This window comes from Camelus bactrianus, chromosome 16 (genome assembly GCF_048773025.1).
Source record: "Camelus bactrianus isolate YW-2024 breed Bactrian camel chromosome 16, ASM4877302v1, whole genome shotgun sequence".
Lineage (NCBI taxonomy): Eukaryota > Metazoa > Chordata > Mammalia > Artiodactyla > Camelidae > Camelus > Camelus bactrianus.
The window spans coordinates 53,491,748-53,513,994 of record NC_133554.1 but is presented as its reverse complement, the minus strand read 5'-3'; the positions used below and the strand labels follow the sequence as shown (position 1 = coordinate 53,513,994).

Below are 22,247 nucleotides of genomic sequence, written 5' to 3'. Positions count from 1 at the left end.
CGTCCTTACGTGACCTGTTATCTTAAGAGGGATTGCAAAATGCGAATACTTGAATATTATAATTTCTTCTTGATTTATGTGCTGAAATACTTTCCCAAAAAACAAAACGAATTTTTCCCTTAACAGCTTTTTGGTTATCTGATGGTTTAGTTCATCTGAAGGGAAAGTATGGCCTGTGCTCTGTTCTTTTCCGTTACTTAATAATTTTCTGAGTAATGAATTGGTGGTTTAGCATCTTCTAAGGTGACAGATGAGTTTGGATGGGGGAAGAGGGAGGCATCCTTCTGTTTTGTTTGGTTTTTGTTAGGATTGTTATGTACATAAGGATTTTTTTTTAACACCTTTGATATGTTTTAACCCACTGCCATTATTACTCTTACCGATGCCAAATTGACCCATCACTCACCTCTTCAAGCTGGGGAGTCCTTTTGATGTGGCCTCAGTGATCTTTGTTAGCTTTCTGGCAGGACAGAATGTTCCCAGCCCTCTCCACTTCCTGCACCATGCCTGGGAGCAGTCACGGCCTCCCTTTTCATTTCGCTAGGGAATGGAAGTTAGACACCACAGTCTGGGCACTGGGGGCACTCCTTGTCCTAGCATTTGGGTATTGTTTCTAGCCCCTGTGAATGGGCAAGTCAGAAGTCCTTTTTTTTTTTTAAGTCTTGACGTTTTTATTGAATATAATGTGCTATGTGCAGAGCTGCCTGAAATGTGGACCTTGCTTTCCACTGCTAGAAATGTCTAGTAACAATTTGGGAACAGGTCTCAAGCTTGAGATTATGTGTATTCTGCAGTATCTGATAATTGCTAACCCAGGGTAAGTATGAAAAAAGGTGTTCAAATCAATACATTTTATAGAGAAAAACTGAAACAAATTGTGGGTGATGACGCAGGGTATATAGGACCCAAAGCTAACGACCTCGAGCTGTGGAAAGATGCAACTCTAGCGTAAAGGACAGGAACAACAGGGCAGTACAAATGGCTGCTGAGCAGGACAGGCAAGTGACAGGAAGCTGGGACTGTGTGCTTTTTCTGTTCCCACACTTCCTGGTATGTATTTCTAGTCACCATTTCCACTCACATATTTAACATTTTTAAATCTGATTTTTAATTTAGCCTTGTTTTGAGAATACAAGGGAAATCACAGAGCTAAATTTTAAAATTCACACTGAAATACAGTAATATGAAAATGAACCTGCTAGTCATTCTGCTACTTTTTGGTGAGTAGATAGTCTGTGCCAGTCATTGTGAAAAAGCCTTTCTATTTTAAGAAAAAAATTTAACAAGGGTCACTTAGCAAAATACACCCAAAAGGAAATCCCAGTGCAAAGAAAGGTTTAAGTCAAGGCCTCACCAATTCGTACAGTATTAGCAATGTGTGTGTCTCAGTTTTCAAAACTCACTTTTAAAAGCTTAAACTTGGCCTAAAAGATTTTAAATGAAAATAAACTAGAATGAACAAACATGAGAAATGTTCCTCTTTGAATTAGGGATCTAGCACCTTGAGTTTTCAAAAAAACAAAGACAGAGAGAGGAAAAACAAAAAGCACACCTCCCCAGTGTGTTCACAATGGTGTAAAAGATCCACATTTAACATACTCAAAACTACTTTATAACTCAGATGACATCACTCCAGAAGTACTCTACCAAAATATTAATTGAGAAAAGCTGGAAATAGCTTTAGTTGATTCAATATCACATGCTAGTAGAAAGTTTGCATGAGCAAACACTGAAGAGGTAATTTTTTAATCCAGATTTCACAAACTCATGGTGTAAAATGGGTCCCACCGCTTCCTCTAGAGTTGATAACTGCTTTCCACTGCTTGTTGGCTGCCTGTGAAAATTTGACTGAAATAACTCAAATGCTACCATAAAACTAGTCCTATCCACCCATGCTGTTCTGGCCACCGTAGCCAGCCAGCCCCATGACAGCCACTCACGGACTGGCTCTCGAGGCCACTCGAAGAGGACTGGGTTGACACCGCCATGCCTTGCGTCATCTGGCTGCCGTAAGCCCCTTTGCTGGCCCCCGTTGTGGAATTCGGGAGAAGTTCTGTGTATCTGTGCTGCATGGTGGCCCTGTCTTTGGACACGGCCACCACGGCTGCTTCGTGAGCGGCAAAGTCAACATCAGCTCTGCCCGTCACTCTTCCATCAGGGCCAGTCTCAATATGGGCTCTCACGGGGCTGAGCGGAGAGAAGAAGTCACAAATGTCGCTCTCCGTGGCCTTGTAGGGCAGCACCATCACGGGGACGCAGTGCCCGGTGGTGCTCTGGACAGTGAGCTCGCCGCCTCCGTACCAGTGGTCGTACGTCCCAGAGGGACAGTAGCTGAGGTCTCTTCCGGACGGGTGGGTGGTGAAGCCGGAGCCATGGCTGAGGCCGCCGCGCTCCTCACAGCGCCCCCAGCCCGCACGGTAGGCGCCAGGCCTCCCCCTCTCCGGGCCTGCTTGCTTGGCAATGCCGGCGTGCCTCCTGGCTGTGCCGGGGCGGTCGCACGGCCCCGGTTCCTGCACCGACATGAGCGTCAGCAGGGGATCCGCGTGTGACCTGACCTCTTCCTGACTGCTCTTGGACACCTCGATGTGCCTGTGCCCCGTTCTCTGCTTGTGCCTCCCTAGAGCCTTCTCAGCTAACTGCTGGGGGCAAACTGCACAAAGGCTTCCCCTGTGATCTTGCCCTCGGGGTCCACAGGCAATGTGATCTCATTTGGCACTATTTCCAACCCTGAGAAGAACTGAACGATTCCTTCCTTGGTGCATCCAAATGGGAGTCCTCGAAGCTGCACAAAACCATCATTGGCGGCGGTGGCGCTCTTTGGGCCACTGTGCTTCAACACTCAATACGTCTCAGTTCTGTGGGACTTGAACACCTCATTGGACAGGTGTCCCAGGCTTTCCCTGCTTTTTTTAAGGGCCATTTTTACATCTTCTTCTGATTCAAGTTCAACAAAAGCCTCACCACCCTGCCTGCCTTCTCTAGTGTAGATAAAATGAGCGCCTTCAGCCCCATCGTGAACTGGGCAGGTGGGGAGGAAATTCTGCACATCCTCAACAGAGCAGGACCAGGGCAGGCCACGGAGCTTGACCACAAAGCCTTCACCTCCCTCAGGGGCCCAACATCATGGACACTTGACAGGGCAGACGGCAGACGAGCTTGGGTGCAACTTTTTGTGGCTTAGAGAATAGCGAGGGATGCCCACAGTCGGAGACGCTCCAGGTTAGATAACGAATTATCCTAAAAAAGAGAGAGACAGTATTTTTGCCTTAGTGCCCCAGCATTCCCGGGGTGACTAGAGGCAGCAGTGCCCGGGCTGGGATGGGCTCCAGAAATGCTTTAAGGTAAAACATACACTGATACTTCCAATTCCATTTCAAGACTGTAAGTTTTTTGTTTTTGTTTTTGTTTTTAATAATCTCATTGGTCTTTTGTCTGTATCTCTTTTCTCCATGCTGACACTCTGGTTCCTTCAACACCAACATAATTACTCACTTATCTGATCCCACGAACAGCTTCGGAATCGTAATGTCAACACCATGATTACCGAAAATAGTTCCAGATTGTTTGTAGTTCTTTCTGTTCTTAGGGTGCCTCCCACCTGGGATGTGCTTCCCCCCGTCACTGTGCTGCAAAGTCTTTGAAATAGTTTCTTCCTGTGTGATTTTGCTACAGCTCGATGCACTGTGAGGTTCATTTGTTTCATTTTGGTTTTGATTTTGGGGGATTGATTTTCTTAAATTTAATTTCATTCTATGATTATGTAGTATATTTACTGGTTCCAAAGTTAAAGCTACAGAGCAAAGCAAATTTGGAGAAAATTAGCCTGAATTCTGGTCCTCTTCCCTCCCAATGGAATTGATCTCTTTTTGTTTGGTTGATTACTTGGGGTTTCCCTTCCGTTTCTTTAACATAAACTAATACATGCACTTGTAAGTGTGTATTCTCACCTTCTTAGATACATGACAGCATACTCTACATACTTGCTTTATCTTACTTTTTAATTTGCATTATATCCTGGAGATCACTCCATGGGAATATATAGAGATATTCCCTTTTTCTTTTGTGGGGGTGTTAATTAGGTTTATTTGTTTATTTATTTAATGGAGGTACTGGGGCTTGAACCCAGGACCTCCTGCATACTAAGCACACGGTCTCCCACTGAGCTATACCCTCCCCCTTCCTTGTTCCTTCTTTCATAAATCTGTATTGCACTCCATTCTGTGGATCTTCCATTGTTTCGTCAACCAGCTCCCTAGTGATGACATTCCTGGTTGTTTCCAGTCTTTTACTGTAACAAACATTCCTGCAGTGAATAGTTTCGTGCATACATCTTTTCATAGTGTCACATGTAACTCTGGAATAGATTCTTGGAAATGAGATTGAGGTCAAAAAGCAAGTGTATATAATTTTGCTGCCATTGCCAAATCACCCCCATTCTTTTTAAAATTTTTAAATTTAATTTTTAAACAGGAAACAGTTACATGAATCAAAGACCAAGAAATGTAAAAATATAAACAAATAGCAGAAATCCTTCATCCTACCCTAGTCCCTCATCTGCCTGGTTCTATACCCCCTACCCTTGAAACTCTCCCCACTCCAGGTAATCGCTGTGGTTAATTTCTTACATATCTTTCCATGATGTTCTGTGTGAATCCTTGGAAATGCAGAGATGGAAAGATAGAGGGAAAGACAAAGAGAGAGAGAGGGAAAAGAGAATTTCCTCTTTTTTTTTTTAACTCCAGTGTCTAGCAAGCCAGATACACTGTCCTATACAGTAATATACACGTGATGCCTTACAGCCCATAATGCCGTCTCCACCGGAAACAAGAGGCACATCAATTTAGCCCTTTTACCAGCAAGATAACTGTTACTGCCCCCTATAACAGCCTAAGGCTCAGAGAGGTTGAGTGACTTTCCCAGGGTCACACAGTAAGTGACAGAGCTGGTCTCATTGTGATGATAAAACGGGACTGGTCAGTGATGGGCTTATCCCAGTGCCAGGCACACAGTCAGAGTTCACCAGACTACATCCGTGTGTGTGTGTGTGTGTGTGTGTGTGTGTGTGTGTGTGTGTGTGTGTGTGTGTGGTGTGTTGAGCATGGATATCCACCCCGTGGCTGCCCAGAGCCCAACTCCTTTCAGGCAATAGAAGTGCAGAAGACAATTCTATTGTCTTCCTGGCCCTGAGGGAGAAGCTCTTAACCCTAAGCCCCTTCCTCTTCAGATGCACTGACAGAAAGACAAGTGGAGTAAATATTTCCAAGCAACCCCCGCCCTGCCGCCATCCTGGGCTTTGGGTCTGGAACTGCAGGATGACACATGGTCATGAGTCCACAAGACCACACTCCTGGCACCCTGGGCACATCTTCATGCCATTTCTGAAGACAGTTCCCTGTGATACTGTTTTCAGGCACCTGTAAAGACAGTCTTCGGCCTTAATTTTTTTTTTAATGGTAGTGATCATAATTGGCCTAAGCCCAATAAAATAATATTTACCCAGATTTTGCACTTACTGGGGAATACACCACACAATTAATTCTAACGGTGTAATTAATTCAAATTTACATTAATTAAATTAAATTAAAACATCAAACTTGTTTCTTAATCTACTCCAAAGAAGTTCAGCAATGTAATTGCTATGAAACAAGATAACTAAAATAAGGACCATATTTAACATACTTATTAAATGCCACTTAGTATTTCTGATTAGTATTTTTAGGGTCTAATTAGTGTCTAATTAATTTGCTATAGGCTATCTCTTCACAATACCAATTTAATTTCAAAACATCCTTTATAAACACACGGCCATGAAAAGGAGAAGATTAAGCATTGTTATGGGCGTGAGTTAATCAGGAGACATCGGCGGGGCATTGTTTTATGTCTATAAATACCCATGCTTATTAAAACTCATCAAGTGTTGCTTTTCACCATTAATTGCTATTTAATCAACTTCAGATAAATGAGGAAATCTCTGAGACCAGCTGTCATTGTTAGAGACAGATGAAGGGCCCAGAAATCGGGATGGGGTGAGAGATCAGGAGGCAGGGAGTTTATGCAGTTATGGGTGGGATGTGCAGAGCAGAGATGAGACAGAAAGCGATGCTGAATTTCCAGGTGAGGTTTTCTCGCCGGCAGTCCCTCTGTAGGAGATGGTTAAGATTGAAATCGCAACTTAGAACAAGTTTAAAAGAATAAAAGTTAGCCGCACACTGAAGTTCCAGCTTAGAGGAAGACTCTGAGGAAGTTTCTGCCCAGCCAAGGCGGGAAAAGGCGTGGAAGCCCAGGTACGGGAAGCAGAGACCCTCAGCTTCCTAGGAGCTGTGTGAGATAGAGTAAGTCACTTAACCTCTCTGAGCTTCAATTTCCTCATCTGTTAAAAAAAATAGGATCAGCTTCATGAGTGCTCAGCCTGTGTGGTCACTTAGGGACCCACGCTCAGAAGGGCCCCGTGTTCAGTTCAGTGCTCTGCTGCTGTCTCTGGAAATTCTTCATAACTTTCTAAATTAAAAAAAAATTTTTTTGTTGGTTTTGGAAATTCTTAATAATTTTTGAAGAAGGGAGCTTCCATTTGCATTTTGCACTGGACCTGCAAATGATGTAGCGCACCTTGGTAAAGAACTTCCCTGTGGGGTCGCTGTGGGGATTGAGGGAGAGATGATTCTTTGAAGGTACCCCACCCGGTGCCTTGCTTAGAGTAAGTCATTCGGTGAACAGAACAGCACACCAAAGTGATCTTCCAGAAAGACAGATGCTCCAGTGGCCTATGGGTGTCTGCAGAGTCTTCCCTTCCCTGGAAGGAGGGACCCTGGGGAGCTGGGCTCCTGGACACTCTCTGGCCATTGGCCCAGCCGGTGGGAGAGGGCGCGGCCTCTGCTGGCACATTCTTGCTACCCTGCTTGAGCTGCTGGCCTCTCTGCAGCTGATCGCCTGGGAGCCGGAGCAGGAAGAGGAGGTTACCATGGTGACAGCCCGGCCCAACTTTCAAGACAGCATCCACGTGGGCTTCGTGTCTGGCCTGAAGAAGTTCACCGAGTACTTCACCTCGGTGCTGTGCTTCACCACCCCCGGAGACGGGCCCCGCAGCACCCCCCAGCTGGTGCGCACCCATGAGGATGGTAGGCAGCACCCAGCCCCTGCTCGCTCTGTTCCCCCCTCCCACCCGGGCTAGGCTGGACACTCTAGGCACAGGGCGGCCCTGGTCCTGCCTTCTAGCCTGGGGCACCCCTGGAGCACCACGGGCTGTCTTGCTGGTGGCCTCTCTCCTGCTCTAACTGGCATGGGGTGGGTGGGGGGCCCTTTTGGGGTACAGTGCCTGGGCCTGTGGGACACCTGAGCTTCAGTGAAATCCTGGACACATCGCTGAAGGTCAGCTGGCAGGAGCCAGGCGAGAAGAACGGCATCCTCACAGGTGGGCACCATGGGGACCGAGCTAGGGGGGAGACCGGCCAGGAAGGGTCGCCCTGTCCATCCCCCTGCCTTCGACCTCATGTTCATCCAGAGCCTCCCCACAGACCACTCTTTCCTGGAAGGGACTCAGAGGAGGTTCTTAGCCTCTCTGCTCTGTAACACACCCCAGATCTTCAGAAACAGGCCCCCCATAGTCACCACAGTGACTCGCTCTCCGTCCTGTCATCCCCACCCAGTGGGGGCAGCCCTCCAAGGTTACACCCAGGGCCCCAGGCAGGATGTCCCACCTCCCTCGGCCCCCTTGCTCCCAGTGCGTATCTAACTGGTGAGGACCTGAGAAGCAGAGCAGAAGGTTATGGTCACACCACATGGGGGGCTCCCCAGGGTACCGGATCTCCTGGGAGGAATATAACCGGACCAACACCCGAGTGACCCACTACCTGCCCAACGTGACCCTGGAGTACCGCGTCACGGGCCTCACCGCGCTCACCACCTACACCATCGAGGTGGCTGCCATGACCGCCAAGGGCCAGGGCCAGGTGTCCGCCTCGACCATCTCCTCCGGAGTGCCTCCAGGTGGGTGCCCGCTCTCAGCGCAGGACTCCTGGCCTCTTGTTCTCCTGATCGGGAAGAGGCCTCTTCTTTTTCAGGAATATGGGCTTCTTTCCCATGGAGCTCTCCCCTCCCTGGGGTCTGTGGTTCCCGGTCCTCCTGGAGCCAGCTTCATCCTCATGATTGCAAGGCTGTGTGGGCTGCTGCCGCCTCCTCCCCTGGCTCTCAGGAAAGCCTCAGCCCCCACAGGACCCCACCCATATGCCCTCCGCCCTTTGCCCCCTCCCTCCCTTCCCCCATTCCACACCAGATTCCACATCAAGCAATGCTGTCTATGATTTGGGGGAAGAATTCTCACTGTCACCCAAAAAGCCCAAAAGGGACTCCAACCAGTGGAAATGTTGGTTGGAAAGTAGGAAGAGGTGGGTGGGAAGAATCTCACCCGCTGTGGAAAGAGCAAGCCAGGTTCTACGCCCAGCTCTGCTTCTGCCAGGCTCTGCGACCTTGAGCAAGTCAGGTGGCCCCTCTGTGCCTCAGTTTCCCCATCTGTATCTCTGGGGAGATGCACTGGGTAACCATGTGGCCCTCTCTGAGTCTCTAAGTATCTGAGTCTGTAAGTCTATGCCTGTGTGGCCAGAATCCCTCCGCACGCCCGCCAAGCTGGCTCAGATACCCGGGCTTCAGTCAGCCCCAAGTGTTAATAGTAACACTGACGAGTATTGATGTAGTGCTCATCCAGCCCAGAGCTAAGTGCTTTATATGCATTTCATTTCATTTCAATTCATTTCATCCTCCCAACCACCCTGAGGCAGGCAATATTATCATCTCCATTTCACTGAGGAGGCTGTTGTGGCACAGAAAGGTTAGGTAACTTGCTCAAAGACACACAGCATGGATGCAGTGGAGTTGGATTCCAACTCAGACAGCCAGACTCTGGAATCTAGCTCTTTCTGTTCATCCTGAGCCCCAAGATTCCTGATCAGAATACAAGGGCTGCCTCCTATCTCTACCCCTTCTACTCTCCCTCAGCCATTGTTGGGTTTGGGAGGGCTGCAGTGGGTGTGTGGATGGAGAGGATTCATGCCCAGCCCCTGTGTCCTGGCCCTGAGAGCCTCCCTGGGGCCCTAGGAGGGACTCTCAGCCCCTAAACCTGCCTCAGGTCCCTGGTCTGAACTCAGTGAACCACTGATGCCAGAATGAAGACTTGTCAGCTGGGCGAGACCTCAGCCGTGCTCCTCCTGGGAGGTTCCTAGGAAATGTGCGACACACAGCCCCCTCCTCGCCCAGAGAGTCCTGTTCCATGTGCAAGGACTTTCTTCTCACCTGATCTCCCTTCCTGCCTTGTTTCCCTTTTCCAGAACTCCCAGGGGCCCCCACCAACCTCGGCATTTCCAACATCGGCCCCCGCTCCGTGACCTTGCAGTTCAGGCCAGGCTACGACGGGAAGACCTCCATCTCCCGCTGGCTGGTGGAGGCCCAGGTAAAAGCCTGCTGGAGGGGAACTCTACAACCCGGACAGCCTGCTCCCTGGCCTTGGCCATGCCCGTGCTCTTAAATGCAAGTCTTATGTGTGTTTGCATCTCTGCATCACAAGCAACTATCAGAAAGCCAAGTACACCAAAAACGTCCTCATCTCTACCTCCACCTCTCCTCACCTGTACATTGTACACACGTGTGTTCACACACACACACACACACACACAGAGTAATCCCCTCCGGTCGCGGTGGTGCCTGGCTGGCCTAGAAAAATAACCAGCTGCTTCCTGCAGCCCTTTACTCCTGTGGGTCTCACCTTTGGCCGCGTTCAGAGGTTCCAGCTCCTGGGTCCCCTCCTCCAGAAATTCTGATTCTGATTTAGCTGGGGTTTTAGAAGCCTGCCAGGGTGCCCAGGAGAACCACCTGGGGAGCTTACTAAATGCCCAGACTCCTGGGCACCACCCCCGGGGATTCCGATTGGCTGAGTCAAGGGCAGGGCCCAAGAGTGGGTTTATAATAGGCATCCTATGAGATTCTGATGCAGGAGGGCTCAGGGTCACACTTGAAGTCATGTTCAAGGACCCGGAAAGCTGGTCGCCCCATTTGGTGCCCTCCGGGTGAGCCCTGGGGTTTGAAATCAAGACCTTCCCTGAGCAAGGCTTTACCTTCCAAGAGCTGGGGCTCAGAGCACCAGGCTGGCCAGATCTAAGGGTGTTTCCCTCTTCAGGTGGGCGTGATCGGGGAGGGAGAGGAGTGGCTGCTGATCCACCAGCTCACCAACGAGCCCGACGCCCGCTCCATGGAGGTGCCCAACCTCAACCCCTTCACCTACTACAGGTAATGGGGCCAGAGAGGAGGGCGCTGCCCAGACTGGGAGGGGCTTTGGCTTCGGGGTCCCGCCCTCCCCATTTAGCTCATCTCTTCCTCCCCATCTCAGTTTCCGCATGCGTCAGGTGAACATTGTGGGCACCAGCCCGCCCAGCCAGCCTTCTAGGAAGATCCAGACCCTCCAGGCGCCCCCTGACATGGCTCCAGCCAACGTGACCCTGCGCACGGCCAGTGAGACCAGCCTGTGGCTCCGCTGGATGGTGAGGCTCCTGCGAGGGCAGTGGGGGTGGGATGTCTCCTTGGTCCTCATCACCCTGTAAAGGTGTCCCTGCCTCCAAGGGGCCCCATCAAAGAGGCGTGCACCTGATTACCTCCAGCTCCCTTTTTCTCTTTTAGCCAAATGAACAAATGCCCCACGTGCGGAGGGGGACACTGAAAAGTGCCAAGCATGTTACACTTACTCTTTCCTTTTAATCCTCTCAGTAATCCTGCAAAGGACACTTCACTCTCCCAATTTTCAGCTAAGAAAACAGAGGCTCAGAGAGGTTAGGAATTCACCCTCAGCCATATAGCTCCTCGAGGTGGTTCTGGGATTCATATGTAAGTTGTCCCACCACGCCAAGTTAAAGATCGCTTTTGAGGTTGAGGGGGAGGTGGGGGAGGGGCTTTCAGACTGTCCCTGCAGATTGGGGTTCCAGGTCAAGGGTCATTACCCCCCGCACTCTGCACAAGGTCATAATACTCACGGAGTGAGGGCTTCTCCTGCCAGGCGCTCTTCTGAGTGCTTTCAAAGTTGGTCCTCAAACCCTCTCCATGAGCCTGTGACAGCCAAGGGATCCTGGCCCCCACTTTACAGATAAGGAAACTGAGTCAGAGAGAGGTCGAATATCTGGCCCAAGTCCCCCCACATCCTCCCATACCACCGAGTTAACAGCAGGGCTGAGAATCCCAATGCTGGCCCCCCAATCCCCAGCTCAACTCCTGAGCACCTTCTGGGGGACAGGAGAGGACATTTCTCCCCCGGGCATCCCCCGGGACAGCATTTCCCAGCATAGATCCTACAAAGTAGCAATCTGAGAGGAGCTCCTAGACAGGTAAACGCGGGGACAGTACCACGTAGCCCGGCTCCTTAGGGAATCCGGGGGTGCTGGCTCCAGGAGGAGCCTGCTTGGCTCTGCCTCTCCAGGCCCCTCCGGCCACACAACTCCTTTTTGCTTCCATGGACGCTCTCTTACTAGTTGCATAAAACACAACTTACAAAACGCTGTTCTGTGGGCCGGGGTTGACTGCAAAGTCATTCCTGCCCTTCGCTTACACGGACAGCCTGATGGAAGCTGCTAAGGGCCATCAGCCCTGGACAGGCGCTGGTTAGTCATTACGATTCCCTCCCAGGAGGCTGGCACCGCCCCGGGCAGAGCTGTCTTTCCGCCCAGCCCAGGGCGCCCCGGGCACACGCAGCCTTCTGTCATATTCGCCTCCCCAAGTCACTGCTTCTCCCCTCAGCTCTGCTCCCCTCCTGCCTCTCACTTTAAGGTTTTGAAATATTAAAAGGCTAAAAAATCCAATACCCAGGGGGAGGGGATAGCTCAGTGGTAGAGTGCATGCTTAGGATGCACGAGGTCCTGGGTTCAATCCCTAGTACCACCACTAAAAAGGAAAAAAACAGTGTTTCCTTTTAAAAATAAATAAATAAAATAAAAAGTCTGATACCCAGAGTGGGGGCTGGAGGGAGAGTAAATGGCAGTGGCCCCCGGCACCTCCAGCCCCACCTAACGGTGCACTGCCCGGTCCCCTCCCTTAGGGGTCAGGGAGCCTGAACTCGAGGCCGCCTCAAGCTCTCAGGCCCATTGATTGCTGTCTTAGTGGCTCTGATCTGCTTCACTGAGTGTCTGTAGAGGGTGAGGCAGAGGCTGAGGAACAGGAGAAAAGTGGGTCAGAATATGGGGAGCCAGGAGGTCACAGGCTCTTTGGAGCCCCTGGGAAAGCAAAAGGGGGGCAGGTGGGGGCTGAGGGCTCCCTGGTTCTAGCTCTGCCACCTTCAGAGGAGAATCCGAAGGCTGGGCCCTCGGCTCGCACCTGCTTCATTCAGATCATAGGCTGCCCCCAACATGCACACACCCCCACTGCTTTTCAACACTGCCCAAGTTCATCCAAGTGACCTTGAGCCAGTGACCACAGCCCCACTGCCTAGTCATAAGGAAGGGGAGTGATCTTTTCTCTTCACTGAAACTCAAACCAGAAGGAGGCTGAAAATGCAGCAGGAGAGACTGAGGCTTGCTGCATGGAAGGACTTCCTGACAGTGCTGGGTACCCCATCCATGCTTGAGATGCTGTCTCCGCATGCGTGCTCCTCCAAGGGCCGACATGAGCCGAGACCAGGCGTGTTGTAGGCAATTAAATAAGTCTGTGTCGGCAGCCTGAGTTGGGGAGTTAAGTGGCAGAGACAGCCACAGCCAAAGGTGCTGTGTGTTGGACAGACAGACACCCTTCATGTGGGTCCTCACCAGGGCCGACTCCCCTGGCCGGGTAGTAAATTTGTCACGTGCACAGTCAAGAGTGGATGCTGCCTCTCCTCTGAACCTGGGGTGGAGAGACAGGGAGGTAGTGGGGCCATCAGAAACACAGCAACACACAACCAAGCCTCAGGTTAGAGCGCCTCCTGTGGGTGCCGACGGGTTTGGACAGTGGGCGGGGTAATCCTGAAGGCTCCCTGGAAGAGGTATGAGCCAGGCAGTTGTTCCATCCACTGGGCAGGCCTGGCCTCCCAGCAGCTTTGCCCACCCCTGTCCTCCTGCAGCCTCTCCCGGAGATGGAATACAACGGGAACCCCGAGTCCGTGGGCTACAAGATCAAGTACAGCCGGGCAGACGGCCACGGCAAGACGCTGAGCCACGTGGTCCAGGACCGCGTGGAGCGGGAGTACACCATCGAAGACCTGGAGGAGTGGACGGAGTACCGCGTCCAGGTGCAGGCCTTCAACGCCATCGGGAGCGGGCCCTGGAGCCAGACGGTGATGGGCAGGACCCGGGAGTCAGGTGCCGCCCTGCCCCCTCATGCCAGCCACCCTGGTCACTGCCCCCTTGCCCGGGGCTATCCCCACCTTTGTCACACTGTCTGTAGGGCCTTCCCAGAGCACAGAAGCTCGAGCTGTTGTGCAAAAATAGCCCGGGCTGATTTCTCTGTGCTCAGCCCCCTGCCACGTGGCCGCGTCTCCCAGGACCTGACCCTTCCCAGCACTGCTGCCAAAGTTGGGGGCGGGGAGAAGGGGTCCCAGGGGGCTCCCTGCCTCTGCACCCTCACCTTTAGCCCTGACACCCAGCAGTGCCTGTAAAAGCCCAAGGGCGGGGAGAAGGGGTTCCCCGGGGGCTCCCTTCCTCTGCACCCTCACCTTTAGCCCTGACACCCAGCGGTGCCTGTAAAAGCCCAAGAGTGGGGAGAAGGGATTCCCGGGGGGCTCCCTGCCTCTGCACCCTCACCTTTAGCCCTGACACCCAGCGGTGCCTGTAAAAGCCCAAGATGGGAGGCACGGGGTGGGGAGAGGGCGCAGGTTGGGTTGGCTCTTAGAACATTCCAGAAACACAACCAGCAAGCAGCTCACAGGACCCCGGCAAGGGGACACCCACCAAATAGGTGCTCCCAGCCTACAGGCAGCCCTCATCCATCTGACACATGGTTTGCATCTCTGTGGGTTTTTTTCCCTGAAGCCGTTTGAATGATGGGTCCCTTCCCACCCGAGTCCCTTCCCACCCAGGGCCCTTCCCAGCCCCTCACTGCTGCGCTGGCAGGAGACACGGCCTCACCCTAAGTCTCCTTAGCCTGCGAGGGGCTAACAGGGAGGCTGGTCTGCAACCCAAAGCACCACCTGTGACACTTCAGAGCCAAAAGGAATCGTCACCGAAGGATAATTGGATAATTGGCTAGTTGGGGCCCGTGTGTGCCCCGGCTCCCTCCCCAGGCCCCCCTCCACCCCCTCCACTGCGGGGTCCACTCCGGGTCCTGAGGGCCTTCTCTCCTCTCCTTTCTCCCCCAGTCCCGTCCTCTGGCCCCACCAACGTGTCTGCGCTGGCCACCACCTCCAGCAGCATGCTGGTGCGCTGGAACGAAGTCCCCGAGGCCGACCGCAATGGGCTGGTACTTGGCTACAAGGTGCGTCCTACATCCAAGGACGGGAGGAGCCTGGAACCCCTGCCCCGACTTCCCCATCTGGGTGCCCTGTCCTCTTGACCCCCTGGGGCCCAGGACTCTGCCTTCAAGAGTGGACAGAGAGGATCTGCCCGATCGCCATCCACCAGTCACCACGGCAACCAAGGAGTCCTCCCTTCGGGGTGGGGAGTCTTCCAGGGAGGGCCTGGGGTCCTTAGAGCAACTCCACCTCCCCCTGGAGGCCACACTGTCCCAAGCCACAGCTTCAGTTTCCATCATCGTCTAGAATTCCTCCCCAAGCTGCACCTACTGCATGGTCCAGCCCCTTGCCTTGGCCTCCCAGCTCCCCCACTACAGGCTGTGTGACCTTGAGCGAATCACACCCCTACTCTGGGCCTGTTTCCCACCTGGATGCTCTCTAAGGAACCTTCCAGCTCTATGGCTGAGTGCACCTTTGTGTCCCCTCGCCCTCCCTGAGCCCTAGCTTTGCATTACTCCATGCCGCCTGGGGGCCAAGCCACTCCAAGGAGCCCCAAGTCTGTCCACCTGGTCCCTGGGGAGGAGACACGGGAGGTGCTGACAGGGCCAGACCCAAGCCCAAAGCCCTCACCCCCACCCTGGGCTCTGACAGGTGATGTATAAGGAGAAGGACTCGGACTCCCAGCCCCGGTTCTGGCTGGTGGAAGGGAACTCATCACGCAGCGCCCAGCTCACAGGCCTGAGCAAATATGTGCTCTACGAGGTCCAGGTGCTGGCCTTCACGCGCATCGGGGACGGCAGCCCCAGCCACCCTCCCATCCTGGAGCGGACGCTGGATGACGGTGAGTTCGCATCCCTGAGAGCCTGGGGAAGACTGGGAACCGCCCTCCCAGCCAGCCCTCTGGGTCTCCCTCTGCCCCAAAGGGAACCATGGCCTCAGGCTTCTCCTGGGCGAGGTGGGTCACCGAGGACACCAATCCCACTGCGAGGGGATGCTAATGACAGACAGCGCGCCCCTAAGGGAGAAATGACAATGCAGTTTGACATCTGATTCAGTCTCTTGGTCTCTCCCTGGGACAAGTGTACAGAGAAAGAGAATTTGCATCTGTTTTGATTTCTTGTTCCCCTGGGGCAGGCTCACTCTGAGTGAAGCTCTGTGCAAGGAAAAGTCTTGATTTCTCCTTTGCCAAGCCTACTGGTCCTCTTTGCAAGAGAGTGATGCCAGCCAGGCTCTAGGCATTCATCTCAGTGGCACAGCTCCCCATCAGAGGCAGGCGGATGGGTCCTTTGCCCTCCTCCCTTCTCCCCACATACATCCTCACGCACAGCTCACCACAAACATCTGTGGGGACCAGACAAGAGAGCAAAAGGAAGCCCAAACACCGTATGTCTCTGTGTTCTAACGTGATAAATCAAGCTAATGATCTGTTAAATTAAATATGTTCTATCCTCCTGCCTTGATAAATATACCCTCCTAATGACCTAGAAGGCCAAGTTCAGGTTTAGAAGTCTCAGGCTTCTTGGCTTCTGCACATTGGATTGAGGCAGCTCAGGAAGAGCTGCCCACTAGCTGTCCCCCAACTCTGCCGCCCTGTTCTGTGTCCCCCCCACCACCTCCTCTGGCCGATACCATTCAGTCTCCAACCATATGCCCAAAACAGCTGCCCCTTGGCCATCCCTCAGTTTAGGGGTGCAAGTCTCCACCCTCAGGAGGGTGGTCCCGGGGAACAGGTCCATGCAGACCCTGGAAGCGTGCTTGGGGCTATATGGGCAGAGAGTTCCAGATCCAAGAATTCCAGAGTGGGGTGTAAAAAGAGGAGTGGTGTGGGCTCGGGGTGGGCACTTCCTTTTGCCCCATGGCTGAAGCCTTGGTCCCTTCTAGTTCCTGCTAAATAATGTATAAACCCCACTGATAGCATCTTCACGTCCAGTATGAGGACACAGTGCCAGGCACAGAGATGTACTCCACAGAAGTTCATGAGCAGAGTGGCCCCTTCCCCTGCGGCCCGCCATGCTGCTCTGCAGGAGCTGGGCTGGTCTTGGGCCGAGCAGCAGCCACACTGTCACCTGCTTCTCCTTTGTCCTCTCCAGTCCCAGGACCACCCATGGGCATCTTGTTCCCAGAGGTGAGGACCACATCGGTGCGGCTGATCTGGCAGCCTCCCACTGCCCCCAACGGCATCATTCTTGGTAAGCCTTTACCCTTCCCATGCCCTGGCTGCAGGGAGAAGGGGGTAAAAGGTGTAAAAGAGACAAAGTCAGTGTTGGCAGGAGGGAGCCTGAGCCAGGACAAGTGTCCACACATCCTCGAGAATGGTTCTGAGTCTGATTTCTCCCATGAGGAATCTCAGTCTGTAAGATTTGCTTGCTGGAGGGCAGGGTCAGGGTTCAGGTCTCTTTAAGGACCACTGGTTAGCTTTATGCCTCCACATGTTCCTGGTCCCAAGCAGACTGGCCACCTGGTCAACCTTGGCCGCTGTTCCTAAGTGTGGCCAGGTGAGGGCACACTGTCTGACTCAGAGCAGCTGCACTCGCAGGTGGGAGACAGGACCTGAGGCACCCAGGAGGGGTGCTGCAGGTCGGAAGCATTGTTTCATATTCAGGGTTCCCCCCATAACACACACACACACACACACACACACACACACACACACACACTGTGTCACAGGAGAAGACTTACAGGGTTGAAGTCAGCAGCTGTGTGGACTTGAGCAAGTCAGCTTCCCTCCCCGGCCTCAGCCCCTCACGTGTAAGTTGGGGGATCAGACCACTCTCAGTCCTGTCACCCTGCAGCGCCTGCCCCCGGTCAAAGCTGCTGCGCCTCTGGAGACAGAGTGGAGGGAGGAGGGTAAACGCTTTGGACTTAGAAAGACCTGGGCTGGAATTCCAGCTCAGTCACTTCCTGGCAGGTGGTCTGGCCTCTCCAAGCCTCAGTTTCCTCTCCTGGGGCTGGGGCGGGGGGTGGTGTCGCAGACCCTATGAAATGCATGCCCCCCATGGTCACATTCTCCAGGCAGCAACTGAGGACATGAGAGTGACCCAAGAGGGCTCCAAGCAGGCAAACCACAGCCAAGGTGGCCCAAGGGCAGACACTGTGGTGGCTGAGAAAGGAATGACCCTTTCTTGGGGCCCTGGAGGCAGCTTGCCCCTCTTCCCAATGTGACCTGTTTCCTCCTGCCCCGCAGCTTACCAGATCACGCACCGGCTCAACGCCACCACGGCCAACACTGCCACAGTGGAGGTGCTCGCGCCCAGTGCCCGCCAGTACACAGCCACCAGCCTTAAGCCAGAGTCTGTCTACCTGTTCCGCATCACGGCCCAGACCCGCAAGGGCTGGGGAGAGGCCGCCGAGGCCCTGGTGGTGACCACCGAGAAGAGAGGTGATGGCCCACTGGGGCTGGGGAAGCCTGGGAGGCCGGCAAGGGGACACCCACAGCCAACCCAGGCACTCAGATCCTCTCCTGGTGCATGGCTTGGGGTTGGCAAGTCTCATTGCCCCGGTCTGGAATGGAAAGGGGGCTCAAATCTCTGATGCCAAGGTCAGGAAGGGCTCCAGCAGACTTCCAGAGCTGGCCTGGAAGTTCCCTTCCCAAGGACCCAGCCCTGCCCCAGCTACTGGTTTTCCAAAGGGCAGACTGATGAGACCAGTTCCTTCCTCTCCCGCAACCCCTCGACAAAGCCCATATCCAGTTGGGTGGAGGATGGGGCCACAGCCTGCAGCCCTGGCTGCCACTGCCCTGAGCCGGCTTCTCACCCAAGGTTGGGTTCTGCAGAAGCAGCCCCAGATCCCTAGGACCTGATTTATTAGACAGAAAAGCAGTGGTTCTCAACCAGGGCTACATTGACCCCTCTCCCAGGGGACATTGGGCAAAGTCTGGAGACATTTGGTTATCAGGGCGAGAAAGGAGGTGCTCCTGGCGGCTGGTGGGTCAAGATCAGGGTGCTGCTACACATCCTACGACACACAGGACAGGCCCGTGTGGTAAAGTCTCATCCGCCCCAGATGCCACAGTGCTGAGACTGAGACTCCCCGGGGCATAAGGAAGTGAGAAGGGGCCGAGCACGGGCAGGGGACAAGGCCAAGTCCCACCGAGGGGAACGGGGGCTCAGGCCCACACCATCGGGGACATCGCATAGGTCCCATCTGAGCACCGTGCAGACAGGGGCCAAGGAACTGGGATGTTCTGACTGCTCACTTCAGCCCTGGGCTGGGGCTGCCCTCGGGGGATGTAAATTCCCAGGCACCTGGTCCTCCAGCAGCCTGAGGACAGGAGCCTGTGGCTCAGTGACCAGCATCCACGGGCAGACTGTTGGGACCTGTGTGCCTGGAAATGGGAAGGGGCAGGGGTCGCCAGACCTGCGCTCAGAGCACTGCCCTCCCTTCCCTGAGAAAGCTCATCTCCCCCACCTCCATCACTGGCTCACCTGCTCCTCCCCCTCCCCCCCCCCCACAGACCGCCCGCAGCCCCCCAGCAAGCCAGTGGTGCAGCAGGAGGACGTGAAGGCACGCAGCGTGTTGCTGTCCTGGGAGCCGGGGAGCGATGGCCTGTCCCCCGTGCGCTACTACACCATCCAGACCCGCGAGCTGCCCAGCGGCAGGTGGGCACTGCACTCGGCCTCCGTGAGCCACAACGCCTCCTCCTTCGTCGTGGACAGGTGAGGCCCTGTCTGTCCGCCAGCATCTCCGCTCCAGGCCCCCCCAGCCCTGGCAGCACTAGCATTGGAGGAGCTCCTGAGAACGCCTGCAGCCTGCCCACCCCACCCCCCATCGCTTCCAGAGCCTGCATCTCCAGCCACGCGCATCCCCTGCAGCTCTGTCCTAACCTCCCTCCCCGCTCTCTCTGGAGCCTTGTTAGGGCTGCCTTTTAATTATCTGTTTCTGGAGCCTAGAAGCCCCTCTTAGAGGAAGCCTTGCCTCTCTTCATTAGCGATTCCTCCCAGCCAGGCGGCGTCTCCCTCTCTGTCTTTAATAAGGGAGTGGAGCTTCCCTCCAAAATTCTGGCTTCAATTTCATTCCTACTGGGATGTATTTTTTATACTCTGGTTGACGTGACCGAGTGCGTTGAGCCATTTGCCTGGAGAGGAGATGAGGCTGATGGAGATGAAGACCTGGTTAACTCTTGAGAACCTCGGCCTTTCCTGAATTTACTAAATTGAGGAAAGAGATGGCCATTCTCGGGAAGGAGTCAGCTCCTAGGGGGTGTTACTGGCACTGTCCTACCTGCGTGCCCCTCCAAGGTGGAAAATGTGTGGACATTTCCACTTGGGGACCTATTGCTGGAGCTAAGGGTGAGGCCGCACCCCAAGCTGGCATGGTCTAAGGCCCAGCCTGGCCCTAGTTTGTTGCCTTTGTAGCAGATCGTCTGTCTGAGTAATGGATCAGCACCAGGCTGTTAGGGGATAGCTCCGTTCATCAAACCTGATTCCCCCTACAGGCTCAAGCCCTTCACGTCCTACAAGTTCCGAGTGAAGGCAACCAATGACATCGGGGACAGCGAGTTCAGCGAGGAGTCGGAACCACTGACCACCCTGCAGGCTGGTCAGTGACCTCTGTTTGGGTCTCCTTCTCTTGGTCCCTGGGTGCTTCCTGGGCCACTGGGCATTCTCTTCTAGGGGAGGGGCCTCCAAAGATGGGAGGGGCACCCAGCCTACTGGGCTCTTTGTCTGGCTCTCTGGGCAGAGTCCCAAGGAGGATTGGGCCGGAGAGGCCTTTGCCATGGGCTCAGGCACCCACGCCCAGCCTGGCATCCTCATATGTTTCTTCTCTGATGTCCTCCAAGCTCATGGCCGATGCCAGAAAACCTCCATGGGAGTGGGAGAGGCCTCGGCAGTGGCAATGGAGGCGGCCCGTGGCTCTTGGGCAGAGAGGAGGGCTCTGGGTCCTTGGCTTTGGGCCGGGGTCAGGGTCTCAGCCCCTCTCTCCCTCCACACTGGCTCTTGGTTCTGCAGAAGCTGGGCCATGAAGAGTGGCTTTCGCAGGAGCTGCCCTACACTCCAGTGTCTGCAGAATCTGGTCGCCATGGCCTCCAGGGGCCTAAGTCCCCTCCCCCTCCCCCCAGAGCTCACCTGTCTGCCTCTCTCCCCAGCCCCGGACGAAGCGCCCACCATCCTCTCGGTGACACCCCACACCACCACCTCTGTGCTGATCCGATGGCAGGTATGGCCTGGCGAGCGGGGAGGGGCCCATGTCACGTGAGGACTCAGACATACTATGTGCGGGGACCAGAAAGCCAACAGCCGCACCAGGGCTGGGACATGGTACACAGGCATGCACACTCACACACACACACAGGCATGTACTCATACATCTATACATTCCTCGTTCTACTCCCAGACAATCAGATCTGTGGACAAGGACCCAGACTCGGTGGTGACAAGAATGGCCCCAGGTCCCTCAGCTACTAAGTGGCAGGGCCAGGGTCAGTGCCCTGAGATCGGGAGAATCCTTGGTCGGGGAAGCTCTTGGGCTTTCGGGGCCCCTGGTATCTCCGTGAAATCCCGTCCCCGCGGTAAGTGAAGGGTTCCTGTCAGAGACCACACACAGGTCTGCGTGCCTCACCGGCACCCGGACAGGGCTTCTGTCCCGTCCCCGTGAGCAGGAACCCTGGAAAAGAAAACAGGAGGGGCCCCCAACCCCTGCCCAAGGCCTCACCTGAGGACAGTCCCTTAAGTGAGAATGACCCAGTACAGCAGGGAACCAGGCAGAGGCTGGAGCAGAGCGGGGCCATTGTGACCAAGCGGGCAGGGAGGTGCCAGCTGCAGCCCGGGATGTAGTTCAGGAGCTACTAAACGGCTGAACCGTTTCAGCAGTTTTTTTAAAGGAGGTGTCATAAAAAGTAGTTTCCACCACCTCCAGAAGCCTGTTCTCCACCTCATCTAAGGATGGGCGCAGAAAGCCACAGAGGAGAAGATGAAGACACGGGAGGGAACAGTGCACGAAGACACACTCACCCTTATCCTTGCTGAAGAGCAGGGAGAGGACTCTCCCTGATTCCCTGATTCCTGGGAAACTCCAGGAAATGTTGGCCAGGGCGGGGCTGGCGATTGTGGAAGGAAGTTTCTAGACCACGAACAGCTCTTTGGCATGAGCTCTGCACCCGGAGTCGTGCTCAGGGCCCCAGTGATGCTGTGTGACCTTGGGGAAGTTCCTGACCATCTCTGAGCCTTACATTCCTGCTCTGGACCGTGGAGCTGGTGTGGGGATTCCTGTCCTGCCCTGCCTCACAGGGAATGCTGCAGGAATGGAATAACCTCACTGGAAAATGCTTTGTAAAGTTAAAATGCTCAATGCCATTTTGATTCCCTTTCCTGGGGAAGACACAGTCCCTGCTCGGCGACTGCGGGAGGCAGGATGGGGAGGGAGGGGTGAGTAGCGGGGGTCCAGCCCAGCCGGGCCCCAGCACCGCTCCCTTCCCTGCAGCCACCTGCAGAGGACAAAATCAATGGCATCCTCCTGGGCTTCCGGATCCGGTACCGGGAGCTGCTGTACGAGGGGCTGAGAGGCTTCACACTGCGTGGCATCAACAACCCAGGGGCCAAGTGGGCAGAGCTTACCCGTGAGTGACAGCGGCGGGCGTCGCGGGCGCGGGGGCCGCGCGGGCGCTCCCCTCCCTGCCCGGAAGCGCTCAGCCTCCTGGACTCTCTAACCTGAAACCCTGCCGCCCTCACCTGTGTGTGCCTCCCACCCCATCCCACTCAGTCACCAGAGCTGGTAGTCACTGAACACCGTCTAGGCCCCCAGACACTCGGGGGGACAGCAGTGAACAAGACAGATGGGGTCCCTGCCCTCTTGGAGCTTGCAGGCTGGAGGAAGAGCCAGGCACTTAAGCAGAAAAGCCTGATTACATAGGTGTCCAAGACCG

General features: G+C 54.4%; 1 protein-coding gene and 1 pseudogene across 2 annotated transcripts in view; one reads left to right on the top strand and one right to left on the bottom strand.

Annotated features, from left to right (window-relative positions):
* SDK2 (sidekick cell adhesion molecule 2) overlaps positions 1-22,247 on the top strand; it is a 250,446-nt gene that overhangs the window by 190,497 nt on the left and 37,702 nt on the right. For both annotated transcript variants that reach the window (XM_074343607.1, XM_074343606.1), the window contains exons 19-33: positions 6,920-7,115; positions 7,310-7,408; positions 7,792-7,983; positions 9,318-9,439; positions 10,163-10,272; positions 10,373-10,523; positions 13,061-13,298; positions 14,294-14,409; positions 15,038-15,227; positions 16,477-16,575; positions 17,571-17,765; positions 18,840-19,041; positions 19,821-19,924; positions 20,472-20,542; positions 21,806-21,941. In XM_074343607.1, coding sequence (XP_074199708.1) covers positions 6,920-7,115; positions 7,310-7,408; positions 7,792-7,983; positions 9,318-9,439; positions 10,163-10,272; positions 10,373-10,523; positions 13,061-13,298; positions 14,294-14,409; positions 15,038-15,227; positions 16,477-16,575; positions 17,571-17,765; positions 18,840-19,041; positions 19,821-19,924; positions 20,472-20,542; positions 21,806-21,941 — 2,221 coding nt within the window. The remainder of the gene's footprint in view (positions 1-6,919; positions 7,116-7,309; positions 7,409-7,791; positions 7,984-9,317; positions 9,440-10,162; positions 10,273-10,372; positions 10,524-13,060; positions 13,299-14,293; positions 14,410-15,037; positions 15,228-16,476; positions 16,576-17,570; positions 17,766-18,839; positions 19,042-19,820; positions 19,925-20,471; positions 20,543-21,805; positions 21,942-22,247) is intronic.
* LOC105065764 (heterogeneous nuclear ribonucleoprotein F-like) lies at positions 1,883-4,588 on the bottom strand (annotated as a pseudogene).